We start from the raw sequence: 22,114 nt of genomic DNA, 5'->3' as shown, positions 1-22,114 counted from the left end.
TCGCTCACAGGCTGGAGTGCAGTAGCGCGATCTCGGCTCACTGCAAGCTCTGCCTCACGGGTTCAGGCCATTCTCCTGCCTCAGCCTCCCGAGGAGCTGGGACTACGGGCGCCCACTACCACGCCCGGCTAATTTTTTGTATTTTTCGGTAAAGACGGGGTTTCACCGTGTTAGCCAGGATGGTCTCGATCTCCTGACCTTGTGATCCACCCGCCTCGGCCTCCCAAAGTGCTGGGATTACAGACGTGAGCCACCACGCCCGGTCTTACCTTCTAATTATTAATGAAATACTTAAAGAAGAGCATTAATTCTTTTTATACACCACAGAAAAGAATACTACAAAACAGTATCAAGCAGAAGCACAATTAGAATACTGGTCACAAAAAATGCTGTACTTGTTGCACAGAATTACTTATTCTATTAATCCTTTCCTCCAAGTGTCCATGTACTATTCCTTGATCACTAGTTTTATTCTTTTCTTTCTTTTTTTTTTTTTTTTTTTTTTTGAGATGAAGTCTCGCTCTGTCGTCCAGGCTGGAGTGCAGTGGCATGATCTCGGCTCACTGCAAGCTCTGCCTCCTGGGTTCATGCCATTCTCCTGCCTCAGCCTCCCAAGTAGCTGGGACTACAGGCGCCCGCCACCACGCCCAGCTAGTTTTCTGTATTTTTTTAGTAGAGACGGGGTTTCACCATGTTAGCCAGGATGGTCTCGATCTCCTGACCTCGTGATCCGCCCGTCAAGGCCTCCCAAAGTGCTGGGATTACAGGCTTGAGCCACCACGCCCGGTCAGTTTTATTCTTTTCTTAATAAAATGCCAATAATTCAAGTGTTTCTATTCAGCTCAATCTACTTAGAATCGCAATGATAATTTAATGGAAGAAAACGTATTTTGAAATTCTGAGATTTTTTTTTAATTAAGCTTTGAGATTTTGTTGGATTTATTTTTAATTTACAGGTATTGACCCATAACAAGTGAGTTAAATTACACCAAGATAAAGATAATCTCCAGGTGGGAAGGAACAAATGTCCATGTGAGCTTTAAATGTTTCCTGATTTGCCTCTTCAAAGTGCAGTCCAGGCAGTGATATATAGATCACTTTTCCTAATGGTTGATAATGCTGAAATTTGAGACTATTACCACCCTTGAGTTTAAAGCAAGAGTTTGTTGAATTCTACTTGTACGTCCCTAATCACAGCTAGGCATCTGATAAATAGGAAATGAATCTGTACCCCCAAAGACTTCATTCACAGACGTTTTATCACAAATATGCACAAAAATATCTTGGATTCCATAGCCCAGTGCTCAAATGGCAAATTCAGGGTTGAGACATAAATGGAGAAAAATGACAGCAGAAGGCATACGAACCACACAATCTTTTCGCTACCTCTGACCTCAAGATAAGGAGCTGCCAGTTCTTATAAGGCTCATTAGAAACAATCACACTAAGAATTTAGACACAGAACGTGACAACACTTTCTAAACTGACCGAGGATTGGGTCTTCAAGTGCCACTCAAATATGTTAATACATGCATGCCCATGCGATAATACCACCACTATAATAGCAGGTTACTCACCATATGAGGAAATGCCATACGGCTGTCCTGGCTGTGGGTACGTGGCATAGGCTGTAGCTTGTTGCATTCCTGTGGTAAACTGTGTTTGCCCATATGCAGCCATAGTTTGTGAGGAAGGGGTAGGGAGAATATGTGGGTATGGTCTGCTATTTGTCAGAAATGACAGAAAATAGAAAGCCCATGCATTAGATGGAAACATGCAAACCGATTAACAACCACATCACAAATTCCAGCTAAATATTGTATCTTAAAGTAAAACTTTCACACAGAATTGACAAAACACTGAAATACTTCAGTGTCTCCACTACATGATGCTCAAAATAAATTTGTGTCAATATATTTACATCTCTATGAAATGCACTTTCATTTAAATTAAGATGGAACATGTGGGCACAGACATGACTTGAAATAAATAAAAGTCTACTCAGAGAAATTATTTATTGATAGAAAGAAAAATACATCTTACTTGGAAGGGTAAATCTGTGGTGGAGAGAACTGGTGAGTTGGTCGTGGGCTGAAGCTACTGCTCCCAATTGCTGAAAAACAAAACAAAACAAAATAATGCACAATAATCCAAGCAAAATACAAAATATACAGAAAACACTGATATATTTTCAGCTATAGATTGGCCATATGTAATTTCAGATATTTGATCTTTGTGACCTGCAGAGATGGCAATTTCATATGGTTCCACCTAACAGAAACTATAAAGAGGAACGAACAGAAACTGATTAAGGGCTCTAGTTTTAAATGAACTGTTAGAAAACATCATCACAATCTTCTCAAATACCTGCCGGCATACTGTGAGTTTTTACAGTGGCAATACTTCAATAGTACGAGGAGTCCTGGCTACTGTTTGGAAAGCTGTGCTGAAAGGGGAGGTATGAAGCTGAATTGCAGGATTGGGTGGGAATGTGAAAGGTCAGCCGGCCTATTGTTTGTGTTCAGTGAGAACACACAAACCTGAGGCTGTATTACCAAGAAAGGTGGTCTAATCTTCTCTCAGGTGAGAAGAACCAGGATAGATCCTCATTTGCCTGCATTGATTTAGCAATGGTTTTTAGTAAAAATGCATTCCTATAACTATCTTAAATTTCTCAAGTTGCAAGCTAAGCCTGTTTTTTCCTGTGCTGATCCGGGTGTTCCTTTGCCTTTTAGTTATATGTGATCAACTTCAATGTTCAAGTAAAAAAAGGTTTGCCTTTATTTTTTAAAGAGGTATTTAAGCATTCATGCAGAACTTTTCTTCTTAATCACATTCACTTGATTAAATAATGCACTAAAGTCCTAGCAAATGTTCTTGTACTCTAATTCTGAACTAAAGAAGCAAAAACCTATGTTAACAAAGTCTTGAAAATGGCAGTTTCAGCTTATTTCATTGTAAACAGAGTCAATTGACATACATATAAATCTACATATATGTGTATGTTTATATACATACATATATATCTACACATATTTCCGTTTATCACATGTACATTTTTTTTTCCTCCAATTCCCTAATCTCTATCGGGCTAAGATGCATATTCCTTGGGGGCAATTATTATAAGATATAATAAGTTTATTTTATTCTTCTACCAACAATTACTATCTTCAGAGGCTCTATTATTTATTAATTCTATTCTACACTAAAATCCTTTTAGAAGGTTCCATGTACTCAAAGTTTCATAAAGTTTTCCCATTGTCACACTGGTACATTTGTGTTTCTCAAATTCAATTTTCCAGCTTTTGTTTGGGACGACAGTGGTAGAATTGGACTAGAGTCTTCAAATCTATGAGTAATCCTTTCCTTATAAAACAAACAAGGCCTGTCCAGGGACAGTAGATCTAGATTCGTACCACTCTTGTAAGCTCCCAGACTTCAAACATCTGGCTGGCCGCTTGGCAGAGACAGCATCTGTACTGAAGAGATGGCAACCCAGCCCAACTGGTACACCCCATCATCTGGCACATACGGAGCCACTACTCTGTTCCAGGTGCGGTGCTAGATGCTGCAGGTGCGAAGGTGCAAAGACTAGTTCTGTCTGATACGCGTCGGAAGGATGACACATAAAGAACTGTGGGATGGTCAGTTAAAGACTGCAATTTATAGGAGAGAGGGATTAGACTTCTTATTATCCTGTTTCCTCAGCACCTGACAGGGCCTGGCATGTGGTAGAGGGAATCAACACACACTGTTTGTTTAAAAAGAATGTGAGAATTAGGGAATAAGCAAAGTAAACGTTTAAAACCACAATAATGTGAAGAATGGTTCAATTATTTTAAGTTTTATATAAACATACATAATAAACCTAATTCAGCTCTTTAGCAATATAGATTGCAGTAAGTAGTATCCCTTATGAAATAAATGTGAAGAACCCACAATGCTGTCTTATAACTACTCACCTAGTTAGGTGTGCTTAAAATTACTGAATGTGTCAAAGGCCATGTAATAAGTCATATCTTTTGGGCTTTTTAAAATTTTTTAAATTATACTTTAAGTTCTAGGATACATGTGCATAATGTGTAGGTTTGTTACATAGGTATACATGTGCCATGTTGGTTTGCTGCACCCATTAACTCGTCATTTACATTAGGTATTTCTCCTAATGCTATCCTTCCCCCTTCCCCCCACCCCATGACAGTCCCCGGTGTGTGATGTTCTCCACCCTGTGTACAAGTGTTCTCACTGTCTAGTTCCCACCTATGAGTGAGAACATGTGGTGTTTGGTTTTCTGTCCTTGCGATAGTTTGCTCAGAATGATGGTTTCCAGCTTCATCCATGTCCCTACGAAGGACATGAACTCATCTTTTTTTATGGCTGCATGAACTCATCCTTTTTTATTCCATGGTGTATATGTGCCACATTTTCTTAATCCAGTCTATCATTGATGGACATTTGGGTTGGTTCCAAGTCTTTGCTATTGTGAATAGTGTCGCAATAAACATACATGTGCATGTGTCTTTATAGCAGCATGATTTATAATCCTTTGGGTATATACCCAGTAATGGGATGGCTGGGTCAAATGGTATTTCTTGGGCTTTCTTTAAATTCAAACCCCTGTATGGCTCCCACAATCTCTGTGTGGCCTGTATTAAAAAATCTGCCATCATATACCTCAAGTACCTTTTCAGTAATGGCATGAAACACTTTAAATTTTCCAAACAGTAACCCAGGAATTCAGACTAATTTTAATTTCATAGGACAAAAACAACCTAAAACAAAGGGAATGACCCCAGATCATCTATCAAGGTAAATTAAACAGTCATTTTACCCTTAGAAAACTCCAAATTACACCTGCCACAGAGCCTTGGGAATATACGGACAACCAATATCTCTTTATCTGTTTCAATTATTCCATTCTATGTCCAACACAGAAAGAAGCTCCTCCAATCTTTTTGTAGGAAGGGAGAGGGGAATCAAAAGTGAATAATAATCACAATCTTGGGACCGCTGGGAGGAGCAACAACTCTTGAAATTGGCAGGTCCTCAGCTCATTCCTCCCCCAGGCTCCTTCATGTCAACACTATTCAGCCGGACAATCAAGTCAAAAGCTTAGAAGTAAAGTTTTGACTCTTCTCTTTTCCTCACACCCCACCTACCCTTTGATCATAGGTCCAGTCTGCTTTCTCATCAAAATATACCCCAAACCTCACAGCTTCTCACTTCTCATCTATCACTCTGTTCCAGTCACCAACGTTGTGGCAAATAGAAGATGTACCTCCTCATTCTTCTGCTGCAGGGGATGAAGCTGAACAAGGGCCTAGCTGTTAAGCCCTGCAATGCATCCATGCCATGCAGGGCAGGGATGAGGGGACACTTTCAAAGGGCTTAACCCAACCAGTGACAATGCACCAGGAATACTAAGGTAGGCCTGCCTGTTCCTGGGAGACCTGGGGCTCCTCTGATGGCCTTGCTGAAATGTTCTTAGACTGCACTCCCAACTAACTTAACCTTCCTTCCTTCCCTCTCTCCTTTTCCTTAACAAAATCCTGGTACAGTTAATCCTGCCTTGGTGGCTCTTCTAGGAAGACATGAACTAACACAGTCATCTTTCTTCTGAGCGAGGAAAACGTTGGTCTCCCTCCTTCCACGTGCCCTCACCTCACCCTTCTCCCCATAAAGCACCTTCCATGCATCAAACAGTGACCTCTTAAAAACATAAATTAAGTCATGCCACAAACCTCCCTGACCCTCAACTCCAAGCCCTCCATTATCCTCCTATCACATTTCAGTGAACCCAAACTTATTCCTGTCCTTCACCAAGATCTCTGCTCAGATGCCCTCTCCTCTAAAAGGGACTCCCATCCATTCCTTTACTAAATTCTTTGATCAGCTTTTGTTTTCTTCTTAGTACTTTTAGTTGCCTGTTTATGTACACCAGCACTTAACACTTAACCATGTATTATCTGTCTCTCCCAAAGAATAAAAGCTCTATGAGGGCAGAGACCCTGTGTACCATTTCACTGCTATATTCCCACTGCCTAGAACATTGCTTGGCATATAGCAGGTGCTCAATAAATAATTGTTGAATGAATGAATCAGACCTTTTATGAACAATTAAAGAAACCATATTTGTTACACAATATTTTTTCTCCTCCAGAAGAATTCCTGCTTCTATTTTCAATTTTCAAATATCACCAGACATCAACTAGCATTTTACTTAACAACTTAACAAATGTAGGCTTTGTAGAAATGGCAGAGGCAGCAAAGATATTAAAAACACTTTATTTGCAATCCCTCTTGTTCTTAAAATTGAAATCATTAAAATATTGTTTTTCATTGATAAAGAGTAAATGGGCATCACTTTACAATATTTTGAAACCATGATAAACAATGCTGCAATTTTCAGTTCAGCCACACGCCTTGGAAAACCAGCCTCCCCTTTCTTTCACTCTCCCCACACCAAGATCCCTGAGGGCTTCCCTGGAAGAGTGAGTCACTATGTCCTCAAGGCTTGCAGGTGCTAGGGCTCCTTGAAAGAGAGGTGGAGATAGCAATCACCAACATCAGTGTGGCTCCATTTCTTCTTTATCCTCACCGTCTATTTTGTTACGACACGAATAATAGTTAGGGTGGGAATTTTTAACTTTTTTTTTTTTTTTCGAGACAGAGTCTCACCCTGTTGCCCAGGCTGGAGTGCAATGGCGCATCTTGGCTCACTGCAACCTCCACCTCCTGGGTTCAAGCGATTCTCCTGCCTCAGCCTCCCGAGTAGCTGGGATTACAGGTGCCCGCCACCACGCCCAGCTAATTTTTTGTATTTTTAGTAGAGACAGGGTTTCATCGTGTTAGCTAGGATGGTCTTGACCTCCTGACCCCGTGATCCACCCGCCTCGGCCTCCCAAAGTACTGGGATTACAGGCGTGAGCCACTGTGCCCGGCCAGGTTCATGTGAATTTTTAAGCCATTGTGGAGAAGAAAGTAGGAGTGGTGGCCACAGAGGTAAAGGACAGCTTGGAGTTAAAGACTTAGAAACTTCTTTATTTTACAAACCCTAAGCCCTGTTCATAGCCATTCCAGTATGTTGATTTTTGTCTCTTTTATCATTTATAAAAGAGAGAGAAAAGAAAATGTAAAAATAAGAGAATATCGATTCCAGGGTGCTCTGTGCTTCCTATGCCTTCACCCAACCCCTTCAGCTCTCCTGATTCTTTCCTCTGCATTCAACACAGAGAATCAAACTATGGAAAACAAGATCCTTTACAGCTTCAGCCTCTCCACCACCTACCTCTCCACCTTCAGCTAAGCCCTTCTCTAAGGCCCTTGCTTCTCCTGTGTATCTTTTGCAAGTTGAGGCTACTTCTTAGATTCCAGATGTCACAAAGACCTGAAAACATATTTTCGTTGTTGTTTCTTCCAAACCATTGGCTTTCTACTCTCCCACAAAATCTTTCTTTCTCTGGGGTTGATGACAGATCTTCAACATTTCCATGAATGACCCACATCCTGGACACTGCACATTTATCAAAAACTTTAGGATTTGGTGATGTCTCCCTATAAGCCCCAACATCACCCTGGGTTATATATCCACTGCTTTTCTCAGTCTGTCTAGGCCTCAACCCTGTCCTTCAGTCATCAAGCTCAAGACCACATCCTGGCCCCTTTTCCCCACTCCATGGTCTCAAGCCATAATCACATTGATCAATTCATTCATTTCCTTAGCAAACATTTACTGAGCATCTCCTATATGCTCGATACCATGAAGGCCACCAGGACTGTAACTGAATAATACAAACAAAATCTCTGTTCTCATAGGGCTATAGTTTGGCAGGAAGACAGAAACCAAGAATTAATCCTAAAAGTAGTGATGAAGGCTGAGAAACTAACAACAGAGGCATGTGGTGAAGGCCTCATTGAGTTTAAGTAAGGAACATCATTTCTGTCTGGAATTTTCATTCCTTTGTTCTCATTTCATGTGTTATCCAACCTCATCAAGAGATGAAGAACACTTGACATCCCTATCTTTTCTCAAGGTATTAGCCCCTGCCTCTCCTTCTTTCTACATGTCTTGAATACATGAAAAATTATTTTAAACCATTCCTTTACTGATACTCTCAATTTTCTTAAGTTCATATTCTACCATGCTCTACCTAGCAAACCCTTGACCCTGGATCAAGCCCAGTGTCTTTTTATGTGGCCTGCTAAGCCCTTATAGAGAAAAATCACTCCATCATACAGGCCCATGTTCATTAGCTCCAGCCTTGTTGAACCTTCAGCTCTACTGTCCATCCCCTTCTCTTTCTAGGCAGCTTCAGACTTCCCCAGCATCTACTAAGTCAATTTCAGTCTTCTTCAACTCTTCAAGCTCATATGCCTATCACTACTCTCATTTTGAGTCACTTCAGAGGAAAAAGTAGAAGCCATCATTTGTTCATTCATGTTTTCTTTAATTCAAATACATGGCAAATATTAGGCAAATATGTGAGTGCCTAATATGTGGCAGGTACTGTTTTAGGTGTCAGGGATACAGAAGTGAACCAAACAAGACAGAATCCCCGCCAATACAAGCTTACGTTTTGGTGGGGTGAGAGTCCAACACTAAACATAATGCACAAGAGAATGACAGCATTTGCAAAAGGCTCATAATTATTGGCAGGAAAGAGTAGGGAGGAACCTGGCCTGGTAGAACAGAAGTAGAACAGGAGAGCTGCACTGAGTCGGGTGGTCACGGTGGGCCTCGATGAGAAGGCGAGATTTGAGCACTGACTTGAAGTCAGGGAGATAAAGGCAGGTATGCAGGGAAGGAACTGCCAGCGAAAAAGGCACTATGTGGGGAGCACGTCTACCACGTGGGAGGAAGAGCAGTAAGCAAGGAGGGCAGGCAACAAGGTCAGACAGTCTCTGAGGCAGACGATGACAGGGCTTGTGGGCTTTTTAAGGATTTGGTTTTTACCCATAGAGACGAATGGGAGCCCTTGAAGGGTCTGAACAGAATTGTATAGGAACTCCCTGAATGTACTGCCACCTTGTCCACTTCCAATTCATCTGCACCACTTCATATTGCATCTTCCCCAATGTTTCAGTGGACAAGTTATTCTTTTTCTAGCCTGATCCACTTCTGTTTTGGATTTGTGCTATTGCTGTCCCATCAGGGGCTTCCCTCTATCAATTATCCCCCTACTCGCCCACACCTCTAATCTCTGCCTCTGTTGAGTTTGTGTCAGCAGTATGAAACCACCCTGACCTCCTAAATGCCATCCTTCTCTCTAATGAATTTCCTTTCCTTCCCTTATTTTTAGCACTATGTACTTGAAAGACATTTTTCTTTTCCTCATCTTCACTCCCCCACATTATTCATGAAATCATCCATTCATTCAATAAACTTTAGGAGCACATACTATCTGCGAAGGGCTATGCTGGAGACACAGAAGTTGGTCATGTGGTCCAACAGGGACAAGGATAAGTAAAGTTCACCCATCTACTGAAACTGCTACAGGCTAACCCATTGATGCCTGTAATTTTTTAATTTTAAATTTTGACACAATTTGAAACTTGCAGAAAAGTTTCAAGAACAGCACAAAACGTCCCAGATATCTTTCATCCAAATTCCCCAACATGTTATTAGTTTTATCCTTGATTTCTTCTGTGTGTCTGAAAATGCATACACATATATACCTCACATTCTGTTGGAGTTTTGTGTGTGATATCTTTTTACTTATAAATATTTCTGGCCGGGTACGGTGGCTCACACCTGTAATCCTAGCACTTTGGGAGGCCAAAGCGAGTGGATCACGAGGTCAAGAGATTGAGAGCATCCTGACCAACATGGTGAAACCCCGTCTCTACTAAAAATTCAAAAATTAGCTGGGCATGGTGGCATGCACCTGTAGTCCCAGCTACTTGGGAGGCTGAAGCAGGAGAATCACTTGAATCCAGGAGGCAGAGGTTGCAGTGAACCAAGATTGCACCACTGTACTCCACCCTGGGCAACAGAGCAAGACTGTCTCAAAACAAAACAAAACAAACAAACAAACAAACAAAAAATATATATATAGAGACGCACACATATATATACACATATATATTTTTTTCTATGTGTATTTCTTAAAAACAGAGTTCTTTTACCACAATACAGTTACCAAAATCAGAAAAAAACAGTGATAGTGATGCAATATTATTTTCCATAGATATTTTCAAAAAAATATATCTTTGTAGCACATGATTTTTAACTTGGACTTTAAAATTATTACTTTTTAAAAGTATAAATGTTTTATATATACATATATAATGTAAAAATTTTGAAACTAAGACAAAAGCAGAAGGAATAACATTCAAATTATATTCCACCATCCAGAGAGAACCACTGTCAATTTTTAGACCTATATACACAGGCCCACATGTGTACATACAGATGCCTTTTTAAGAAAGCAAAACTGTGATTATACTGAAAATATGACTTTCATAACTTGCTTTTTCTGTTAATATAGTTAACATTTTCTCAAGACATGTTTTACAAATAATTTTCAAGAGCTGTGTACAAATCCACATTGTTGACAGTGCTTCCTTAAAAATCTTACCTGTGTTTGCTTCCAGTTCAACACTCTTGCTTTTTGTTTGTTTTTGTTTTAAGACAAAGTCTCACTCTGCCACCCAGGCTGAAGTGCAGTGGTGCAGTCATAGCTCACTGTAACCTTGAACTCCTGGGCTCAAGTGATCTTCCAGTCTCAGCCTCCTTAGTAGCTAGGACCACAGGCACATGCCACCATGCCCAGATAATTTTTAAAAAATTATTTTTTGTAGAGATAGGTCTCCTTATGTTGTCCAGGCTGGCCTCCAACTCCTGGGCTCAAATGATTCTCCTGCCTCTGCATCCCAAAGTGCTAGGATTACACGTGTGAACCACCATGCCTGGCCAAAACTGTTGCTTTATTCCGAATTACCTATTTTCATTTGATCTTCTACCCACGTCATACATATTAGCTTTCCATGAGTTCTGTCTTCAACCTTGTTTACCCCACTAGCTTTAACTCCCTGTACACTTTCAAATTTCCCACGCCAAATCTCCCCTGAGCTCCAAACACTAATATACTTGGCATCTGTAGGTAGATGTTGCCTCATAGTCAACATGCCCAAAACTAAGTTTCCTGTCTTCTTTTGTCAACCATGCTCCTCTTGCATTTCCTGGCTCTTAACTTCTTTCTCTGCCTCACTTACCCCTATACCCATGGTCACTGACCACTATAAATTCTACTTCATAAATGAAATGCACCAAATCCATCACCTTCCCATACCCATTGCCAGTGCTTTATTTAAGGTCTTCAATATTTCTTGCTCAAATTAATACAAAAAAATCTCCACTTCAGCTCACCTGCCCCCAATTCATCCTGCCATGGTGGTCATAATTCTGCTATGAATATGATCATGCAACCCCCTTCCTTTGATGCTTCCCATTGCATACAGGAGAAAACACAAATTCCATGAAGTTCACACAAGTCTCTTTAGACTCTAGCCCCTGCCTCCCTCTGCAACATGCCCTTGCTCTCACACTGTACATACACCAGGAACCCTGAACCATTAACAGTTCCCCAAAGATCCACACCCTCTGTGCTGCTGTCTCCTTTCATGGACTGTCCATTTGTCCAGCTTCTCCCTCCCAGTGCTTTTCTCCTACTCATTTCTCAAGACTGAGTACCTACTCCAAGACACCTTCCCTGATCACCCCACCCCAAGCTGGTCTCCACTAGGTCCCTTCCTGGGTGTTCTTTGGGCTCTCTGAGCTTCCCTCTGCATTATCAAACTGTACTGTGATGGTCTGTTCGTTTGCTCATCCCACTAAGCCCTGCACCAGGACCATTTTCATACACCTATGAAGTCAGCATGGCACCAACCATATAGCCGGGCAAAAGTCAAATTCTAATAAATGTTTTAGGAAAGACCAAATGGATATTGCACCCTTTGTTATTTTTTATTGCTTTTACCTGGTATCATTAGTATCAAAGTTGTGTGTTTGCATTTCATTTTGTATTTACAATTTCTTTTTGTTGTGGTATGTATTAAACAAATGATCCAGAGAGCTTGATTAAATTAATCACAACTTTATGAAATTATAGCATTTCCAATAGAGAGGTGCTAAAATTATAGCAGGCAATATAAAAAAAGTCAAAATTCTAAGAATTATCTCCTATATAAATAATTTTTAAATGAAATACTCCAAGCTGGGCTGGGTGACTTGGCAAATATATAATCACATTCTCACAACCACCTTATGATCACAGTCACTTTCTTGTCAGTCATTTCATTATGACACTTGTGAAACTTGGATATTTTGTTTATTGGAGGCAGGTTTTATTAATGTGAAGGATATTAAAAACTAACTGAAGAACTTAATGTTGCTTTACAGGGTCTATTTAATTTAGATCTATAGTTGATATGACAGTTACTTCACAAGATGGCTTAGCGAGTCTGCTTAGAAGTGTAAAACACCAAATTTTGCCTAACCAAATTTGAAGACCTGAAAAAATAATACATCTAAGAGAGAATGGGGGAGGAGTCACCAGCATAGTAAATATAATTAGAAGAAAGGAGAAGAACAAAACTCTTTTTACCCCATTTATTGAATACCAACATTTCAGCAACCACTCCTTCATAATGAATGAAACCAGAATTGATAATATGTGACTCTGAGCAAAGTTATTTTATATGTATATATACATAAGTACATATATACCCACACATATACACATATACATGCATACATATAGATACACAGGGACATTACATGAGTAAACTAGAAAAAATAATGCTTGGTGTTGATGTGAAAATCTGATATTCATTCCTTACCTGAACCTGAGAAATTGTCTAAAGACCCGTCTGCTGTCGTTGAAGCTGTTTCACTGCTGCTCATTGGCTCTGTTTTAACTACAAAAATAAACAACATACACCGATATTGAATTAATAGTTATTCATAAAGACATGGAAGAGAAGATATAACATTCAGAGTAATGACAAGAAAATCATTTCAAGAAACATTTTCCCTAACTGAACATAAATCATAAGCATAAATAGACTCCTTTTAAAAAACATTCATATATTAATTTATTTCCCCTTAGGAAACAACCTATTGTCACAAGTTACCCTTTAAAAGCAGCACTTTAAAAGTAATTAAATTCATCATTGCTTTACATATTTACTGAATTACTTATTGATAAATAAATTATCTCTCAAAATCTACATGATGTGATATAAAATCATTCCTGGGGTTGTGGAAAAATCCGTTATTTGGTCAGAGTCAAAAGGATAGAACAGAAAGATGTGGGGAAGTAGGAAGTGAGTGGGTGTCGACACCAGCAGGTCTTCCTGATGCTCAAGGGCAGGGTCCTCCCTACCACACACACACACCTTCTGGGTTCTCCAGCATGGCTAAAAAACCGAGGGCTCGATTTAATGCACCATCGTTACCACCCAGCCATATCTGCCAATTCATCGATATTTTATGTATGCTTCGTACCAAAAACATTCTGAATCTAAATGAAGCAGAAACAAAGTTTTCTATTTCAAAACAGTATTGATAGCAGTTTGTGAAATACATACACGATCTTTGGTCAAGTCCCTTTGTGCTGTGAGATAACTTTTAGATTTATGCTATAGATTCTCTAAAGCAATCCACTCCCCTGATATGGTGACAGTTTTATTGTGCCCCTATCAAACAGACAAGCCAACAACTTCAGCACATCTGCTTTTGTTCTCTCTAGTTTTACACTTTTTTTTTTTTTTTAATGAAGAAGTAGCATTGTTGTTTTCCATAGAAACTGCTGGTGAAGTGTCATCATCAGAATTTGCCTGTCCTGCTTTGTGGAAGGTATTCTTTTCTTAGTAACAGATTTTCAGAAAAAATGCAGTAATATTTTAAGGGATACCTAAAAATCATTTACATGCTTCCTAAAACAAAGGCTCCCACAAGAGAATATCTGGGGAGTCCTCTCTTATAAAGCAAATACATTTTGAAGTAGGAAAAGATGATGGAGAAAATGCAGCTTTTCCTTCTCTCAACATCACCAATCTGTTACAACCATCAGGGAAAAGACAAATTCACACAACCCCTGGATCTTCAGATATTCTCCTAATGCATAATGAGTAGTTTAAAAATAAGCATTATAAATAGATGCATCAGATAGTCACTTTTTAAAAAAATAGTTATTCAGATGACTTCTAAACAAGCTTCAGAAAACAATAGCGAGACTAATGGAAATCACTCTGCTGGATAGTTTTAATGTAGACCAAAAAATGGTGTAACTGAAGTTGTAACTGAAGTTTTCACTTTTCTGCCAGTTGTTTTGGGTTTAGAAGTCTTTGTTGATGCTAAAAAAATTCTGACATAAGCCTGTATTTCCCTTCTCTCTCCATGCCACCAGACAACCGAATGATTTTGCTTTTCATCACCATTAAACTGCCATCGTTTCGGGAAAGGCAGTATTCCATTGCTAGCGCACAGTTTCTAAGTTTCTTACTCAGCTGTCCACATTCATACCTTACCTCCTTAAAAAACAAAAACAAACAAACAAAAAACCTCATATAATGCCCCATACACATAAAGCAATCGTTCTATTTCACTCTCTGCCAGACCGATCACCACTAAGATTCTGAACTCAGAATCAAATACAACATACTAAGCAAAAGATTAGAATTAGGTGCCATGGAAACAGGTCCTGTAAAGTGCCTACTATGTGTTAGTTATTTATAGACATTATATAATTCATCCTTTTAAACAACTCTACAAATAGGTCTCAGAATAGACAAACTCCCTAGGCAATATTGCCTTCTTGTTTCCCATGCACACATTAAAACCAAAGGGGTTAGGAAGTCACCCAAAGACCCACAGTAAAGGGCAGAAATAAAATTTAATTTGGGATGTTTTTGACTCCAAGGCCCTTGACTAAAGCTTGAAGAAACGGTAATAAGTGGGACTTTCCAATAGTACAAGCTACTCCACAACAAGCCTGCTGGGGCACAGTGCCACATCGGGTAGAGTGGAAAGCGAAGTCCCTCCCCTCCCACGGTCTTAGGGCTCCCAGCCTAGTGAAGTTGCTGGAAGTTCTCACATAGAAGTTTCATGCCCAGCTGTCAAGAAAAGATGTGAAGAAAAAAATTGTTCCACTCCGTGAGATGTCAATCAAGATTACTTCTAAGTCTTTGTCAAATCTAAGGTCTATGACTTAACAGATTCTGTAGATGCGACTACTTTGTGAAAGCTTGACTACACCAAAACCACTCCTATTTCGGTACCCCTAAAATCGACACCAGCTATTCTCCATACGATTAGCTTAATTGAATGTAGCCTTCACTCCCAAGAGGCACATTCAATTATACTTGAAATCCATTAAAACTAGGCAAAAAGATTAGAAAGGAAAGGAAGAGGATACTTTTCTTTTAGGCCCCAATAACACTGCTTTTCACCATTGTTCAAACATACCCATCTATACACTAAGGAATAAAGACTCCCTTTTCCCAATGAACCCAGTTTTTTAAAAAGGTTCACTGTTGAAGGAAGAGGATGTACATAAAATAACCACCAGGATATTCATGATTTTATCAGATACTGTAATTGAATACTTTGATCACCAGGGATCTGATGCTAAAGACTGGTGATTTATTGTAATGTAAAATAGTTTCTGAATGAAAGCCAAAGACACAAAAACTACTTCTGGCTTTATTGTAGCCAAACATATACCCACCAGAGAGTTAAAAAGACAAGAATAACCTCTGGCCACCAAAATGTTATCCATACCATTCCCACTAGCACTACCACATTTATAACTATGCTGTAGATGATGTGATAGAGCATCTCTCCAGTGCTTTGAATTTAAAAACAGACACTGAGTTTTCTTGGTCTTAGAGGTTTAAGGTACTGTAACATCTGAGAACAACTATCCTATCTAAGCCACCCACCTAAAAAGGAAAAACTATGAATGATCTGTTCACCTCTAAATAACTGGGATTAGTTTCTCTCCACCATACTATTCATTATATGACTCCAGTCTATTAGAAAAATAGTAACTTCTGTTTTCTTTTGCCACCACACGAGTCTCTTTTTCTACCATTCTAAGCTCCCAATCTTCCATCTGATCCTCAAAAATATATTCACCCTTTAAAAATATTCAAAAATTCCTTTTTATCCCTTAAATCTCCCTGTTCCTCCAACTCCTTCACTCAGGCATGCACTCTAGGCCTGAGCAATGCTGGGCAACTTGCTACGTCTAGATATGAAATGATCTTCCCTCCATAAATGCCTTTGAGTTTTGGTTTTGAAGTCAGAGAATCCAGTTACCTGCTATAAGACTTTCTAAAAGTGATTTACTCTCCTTGATCTTAATTATCTCCATATAAAATTATATCTATATTACAGGAATGAAATAATAATTCATAAAAATGTACATAAAGTACCTGGTATAAAGTAGGAGCTAAAACTATATTCAACATCACCATTAAAAGTAGCAGTAGCAATATTCTCTGTTGGGCTGAATGGCTTCGTCCTTTCTCCTGGGGAGTAATACCAGGAATAATACATAACAGTTAAAATCACCCGCTTTGGAACTATCAATTGAATTTCAATTTAGTTTTGCATCTAACAGCATGAATCTGGAAGTTAGTCAACTTCTGTATGCCTCGGCTTCCTCATCTGTAAGTGTGGGTGAATACTCAGGTGAGAATTAAAAAAGATAAATGCTTCTAAATTATTTCACACTGTGCTAGGCCCAGGGCCTATGCTTTTATAGTCATTCTACCACTATAGTGTCTCTTTATGACAAATCAAAGTTGTTCTTAAGATACAGATAACTGGGTCCAAATGTATCATGAACTTCACATTAAAGTTAAGCTTTCTCTTTAAAATAAAGAAGAATCCAAACTGAAGGGATGTGTCTAAATCAGCCATGAGACCACGCTTCAAGAGAGCCAAAATTAAATCAAAGTAACTTGGAAATAAGATGGCAGGACCAAATTGTGATTATATGAAGAAAACTTATGTTTTGATCATTAAAAGGCAGTGTATACTTTCTGAAGAAACAGGCTAACAGAAGGGTTTACATGGCAATTGTGATCAATAATTCCAGAAGAAAATGTAGCCATCTTTTCTGGCATTCTTGAGGGGAGGCTGGCCCATAAAATGAGAAAACCATCTTCCTTCATCATAAATTTCAGTGTGGATCTATCTATCAGACCATTGGAGCTTGGTGACATTAGCTATCAAGATCATGCCACTAACCCATCATACCATGATTCCATGCTCATCCAGCAACTTCTGGTTATACTTTGAAGGTTCCAGTCATGTAGAAGACTTCTGCATCTGCAGAAGATGACAGACCACTCAGAAGAAACAAATATTCTGTCCATTTGATTAGTTATATTTTTCACCTTAAATTATGTGGGCTGTTTTAATAAACCAAGTTCACCCACAAAGGACAGTACCGCCTGCTGGACTAAGGAGCCAGCCTGTGTGTTACAAATAATTCATGCCGCAATGTGCAGGGAAGGCAGCTGCCTGGGTGACCTGCAGGCCCTCCCCAGCAGCACCTAAGCTCATATCACAACTTTTCTCAAACTGTTAGAGTAAGCACAGCTTGTCTTTGCTTGGCACAAACTCAATCTTTCTTTTAGTTTTGTTTCCTACCATATTATGCAGGGACTTTAAAAACTCAGTTTACCATCCCTCTCCCACTCTTTATGATTCCTTCATCTCTTCTACTTCAAAAAGAGTTACCTTCATTCCATATTGGTTATTAAAATGTTCAGTTGCACCCATACCTGGAATTGCATTACCTCCATGAAATATCACCTTTCACCTCATTCATTCACTTACTTGCTATTACTCCTCATCAGAATATCCCATCTTGCCAAATCCCTATCTATTCTCCCACTCCTGCTTCACAGCCTCCCTTGCCTAGCCTGAAACCCAGAGCCAGTCATGTCTAGTTCCCATCCTAGGTTGATGTGTGGTCTCATTTCTCCTAGCATCTTTTTTGCCAATTTTTAATCTCAGGATGGGCAATCTCTCATTGTTCACTGTTCTGCTGCTGTTCCAGATGGATGAGTATGGCAGAACAGGTGCCAGCATGCTGGCAGTCCACTTAATTGTATTCTGTCTTTATTCTTTTGAGTCACCCTGTTGCTTGCCAGACCCCTTTTCCATCTCTTGACAACTGTCTGAAACAGTTTCCACTGAGTTTTTTCCACGTTCCTTAAGCTCCTGAGACATACCTCATCCCTCACAATCTTTAGCCCTTCCCCACCAACTATTTCCCTTCCACACCAACTATTTTCTAAAGAATGTTGATGCTGCATTAAATCCTTCATCTTCCTGCAACATTTCCCAGTTTTCTATGAGGAATTAATTTCAATGAAGGTTTCCTTTCCCTGAGCAGTGTTTAACCTGTTTTACCAATAAGACTTTCCCAACTGCCTAGTTCAAACTCTTCTTAATCCTAACTTTCCTCAATTGTATAGAATGAGCCTTATTCCTTGACACTTTTTAAAAAATCATTGTTCAATATAACATAGCAATAGCTCTCTTCTCCCCACTGTATTTCTTTTTCTCTAGGTTTTCTTCCTTTGTCTACTCTGTGGTTCTATAATTTCACCTCCTTCTTGTCTGCATTTTCCCTCACAATCATTTCTGTCCTGGCCACACTCTATAATTTCCACCACTCTAATCTTTTACAAGCATCTTCTTTCTAATTTCACAGCCACTATCCTAATTACTTTCTGCCTCTTCTCTTATGAAAGTTAGCAAATTGGACTTTCAGCATCTATTCTCCCTGCTTTGGAAACAAATATTCATCTTTTCATAATTTAGATGTGCATAAGTCACTCCTGGCTCTGGGGTCTTCAGGTTCTCCACTTCCTTCTGAATTAAGTTCCCAATCTCTAATCATGTATTTAAGGCCCCCTATACTCTGGCACAGAACTTTTCTTATTTTCTTTGCTTTACTTTTCATTTCTTTCATACACTTTACATTTGCATAACAAAGAATAATTTGCAGGAATACAAGAGTACTGAAAAAATACAAAATCTCATCTAATTGTCCCAACTTTCCTGTGTGGCACTAATATCTCCATTTACAGATAAAGAACCACATATCCATACACTGGACATCATTTAAACCAACTGGCCTCCTAAGATGTTTAATGCTTCCTCAAATCTACAGCTTTGTAGTACCCTTCCCTCTGACACTGAATATTCTATGAATTTTACATATGACTCAATCCCACAGTTTCTTCAAGGTTCAACTAAAATCCCACCTGTTTCCTTAAGTCTTCTCTGATCTACTACTCAGGGGTGGTTTCTTATTCCTTGAACTATGTCTGTGTTTGTGCCTCCTTTAGAATGTATGTCCTATTCTATCTCATTTCATATTGGAAAGTCTTATCCATTTCAATATATGATAAACTGCTTCATGACATAAAAAGATCCTCTAAGACCAAAAACACTAGGCCACATTTTTTTTATTTACATGACTGTATCTCTACAGGACTTAGCCCAAGGTTTGGCTTGCAGTTGGAAATCAATATTTACTGAGGGAATGAATAAAGATAAACTGACTTAAAAAACAGGTTACAAGTGACTTCATACTACTAGGGACATTGCACAGGACAAATAAAAACACTGTTTATGCTAAAATCAAGAAGACAGTTTATTCCCTCCAAATCATCACTCAGTCTACTGATAAGCAGGTTTTGCAAAGCATCTAATTTACAGAACATGTGTCAGTTATGTTATTTTGAAAAGGGTATTATTTGGAGAAGACACATTAGCATAAACTATCAATTACTGAAATTTTTGTAGGTTTAGCAAGGATCCCACCTGAATCAGTAAAAAAAAGGTAAATAAATTATCATTCATTTGTAATAATTCATGGGACATAACCCACAAAAGCAAATGTTGGGTATTGCTGCAAATAAGCCTTAAAAGAACCCTTTATAGAGCAACACAATTATGCTGTAGAGGATCCCAAAAGCACAAACATGCGATGTTCTGTTACGGGTTAGATTCAACGACAGTATCGCTCACAGATTTAATGAGTCTCTTTCTCAAACCATGAGGCGGAAATAGAAATGTGTTTTTAGAAACTGTATCAAATGATTTAAAAAGGGGCAGCGAGGGAGATGTGAAGAGAATAAAATTGTTGCATAAAATATGAAAGTGGAAAAAAGCAACATTGCTAAATTTATACATTTGACATCTCACTCTAAATGCATGATGAATTCAATATTACAAGTACTCATTTGATTATTTCTGCTTCACCTAAAAGTGCATATATCCATGAATTAAATGTGTTTTCTTTAGTTAATTCCCATTTAGAAAACAAGACATTCTTTTGTGTTTGCATTGGCTATATAGCATATGATCATTCTCTCTCCAAAGAGTAAAGTTGAGGCCATCTTTATCTTAAAGGAGGGCAGGAAAAAACGTTAGCTGTTCAATGGTACACCTGGTACAATCTTATGAAAGCCAAATAAACACATCCAGACTAAACTTGAATTTAAGGGTATACATGGCCAAAAAGAAACATTGGTCCATTTCAAAACCTGCTATTCATGGAAAGTACAGCATATATTAATAGCAGCATGTGCAATTACTTATGGGGTGGTCTAGATTAATTTACTTTTTTTGGTAAAAGAAATATATGGTAAATCATAACTGCTCCTTTGTAATGTCTTTTACAACTCCATGTTCCTTTTTGTTTTGCAACTCATTCTTCTACAGTAGCTCAGTTTCCTAACACACACAATCTGAGAAGATTACATGAGCCTCTATACTAATGCTCATCTGTCCCCCAATCCAGTCTATCCTTGCAACTGCTGCCAGATTAACACCTAAAACACTTCCACCATATCAGCCCCTTGCTCAAAATATTCAGTGGCTTCTCTATCGACTCCAGGATGAAATCCAAATTCCTTAGCTTACTATTCAGGGTTCTCCACAGTTTGGCTCCAACTGATCCTTCCAACCTTATCTACTATCAATTCCTTCTTCAGCTAAACTGGTCTCCTAACAGTCTCCCGAACTATCCTACCTTTGTTTGTATTGTTTCCTCATTTAGAATGCATTCCATCTCTTCTCCACCTATTCAAATTCTACCCATTTCCCAATACTCAGCTCAGATTCCATCTCCTCCTTGAAGCCTGGCCAGACCTTAGCAAGCTGAAGAGCTCTTTCTTCTGTACTCTGAGAGCACTTTTGTTTGGATCTGTGGCTTCTAACCTTCTTGAGAATGAAGCCCTCTAACACCAAAATATTTCAGAACCCAAAGTGTATGACAAAAACCTACTGTGAATTTGTAGACCAAAGAAATGTGTATTTTAATAAACATAACAGAATGTCCATATGTGAAAGAGTTAAATATACATGTGGCCTGTTAATTTCCTCACCCTACAGACAAACCTTTTGAATTTGCAAACCTTTGGTACTTGTTCTCCAACTACTGAGGAAGAGTAAGCCACAGACTGAAAATCCTAGTCTCCATAATTTATTCGGCATATTACCTTTTAGTTTTTGCTAAATGTTTAAAAAGTCTTATGTTCCTTTACCAGCCTGTGAGCTCCTTAAGACAGGTGTTATGGTCAACATAAAATAGACAAATATCTAAATTAAATATTTTGTTTGTTTGAAAATCACAGAATTGCAATTCAGTACATATACGCAGAGCAGAATGCTCTTCAGTATGTCCTAAGAACAAAGAGAAGGTTGGAGGTTTTTATTAGAAAAAGAAATGTTACATTTTGTTTTGAAAAGCTCATTGGCACTAGAGAAGCTTTGGGAGGCTGCCAAGCTCTGACTGGTGACTGGTGGCTGTAGGTAAAATTAGTCTTGGAGTCATGGCAGGTTGTTTCACTAGTTACTAGGTAAACTGGTTTGAAGGGTACAGCAGGCCATTTCAGCAGCTGGGCTTGAAGAAAATTCAGCTCTTGGAGCTGGTGCTTTATTCCCCAAGCGCTTTACCCCCCTGCTCTTTCAACTGATTTAGTTGGAGCTATGGTTTGAATATTTACTCCCTCCAAAACTCATTTTGAAACTTAATCCCCAATGTGTCAGTATTGAAAGGTGGGAACTTTAAAAGGT

At 38.9% G+C, this 22,114-nt stretch overlaps 1 protein-coding gene across 12 annotated transcripts in view; it reads right to left on the bottom strand.

Moving 5' to 3' along the window:
- The window catches only part of LOC105483597 (EYA transcriptional coactivator and phosphatase 1), a 336,783-nt gene that overhangs the window by 125,796 nt on the left and 188,873 nt on the right, over window positions 1-22,114 (bottom strand). For 8 of the 12 annotated variants that reach the window (XM_071068120.1, XM_011744520.2, XM_011744522.2 and 5 more), the window contains 3 exons: window positions 12,841-12,918; window positions 2,044-2,113; window positions 1,578-1,723 (listed from right to left, as the gene is read on the bottom strand). In XM_071068120.1, coding sequence (XP_070924221.1) covers window positions 1,578-1,723; window positions 2,044-2,113; window positions 12,841-12,918 — 294 coding nt within the window. The remainder of the gene's footprint in view (window positions 1-1,577; window positions 1,724-2,043; window positions 2,114-12,840; window positions 12,919-22,114) is intronic. The other 4 variants (XM_011744523.2, XM_011744521.2, XM_011744534.2 and 1 more) reach the window with 2 other exon arrangements.

The sequence above is a fragment of the Macaca nemestrina genome, chromosome 8 (assembly GCF_043159975.1).
Source record: "Macaca nemestrina isolate mMacNem1 chromosome 8, mMacNem.hap1, whole genome shotgun sequence".
In the NCBI taxonomy this organism is placed as follows: domain Eukaryota; kingdom Metazoa; phylum Chordata; class Mammalia; order Primates; family Cercopithecidae; genus Macaca; species Macaca nemestrina.
This window is presented reverse-complemented; position numbering and strand designations above follow the sequence as displayed.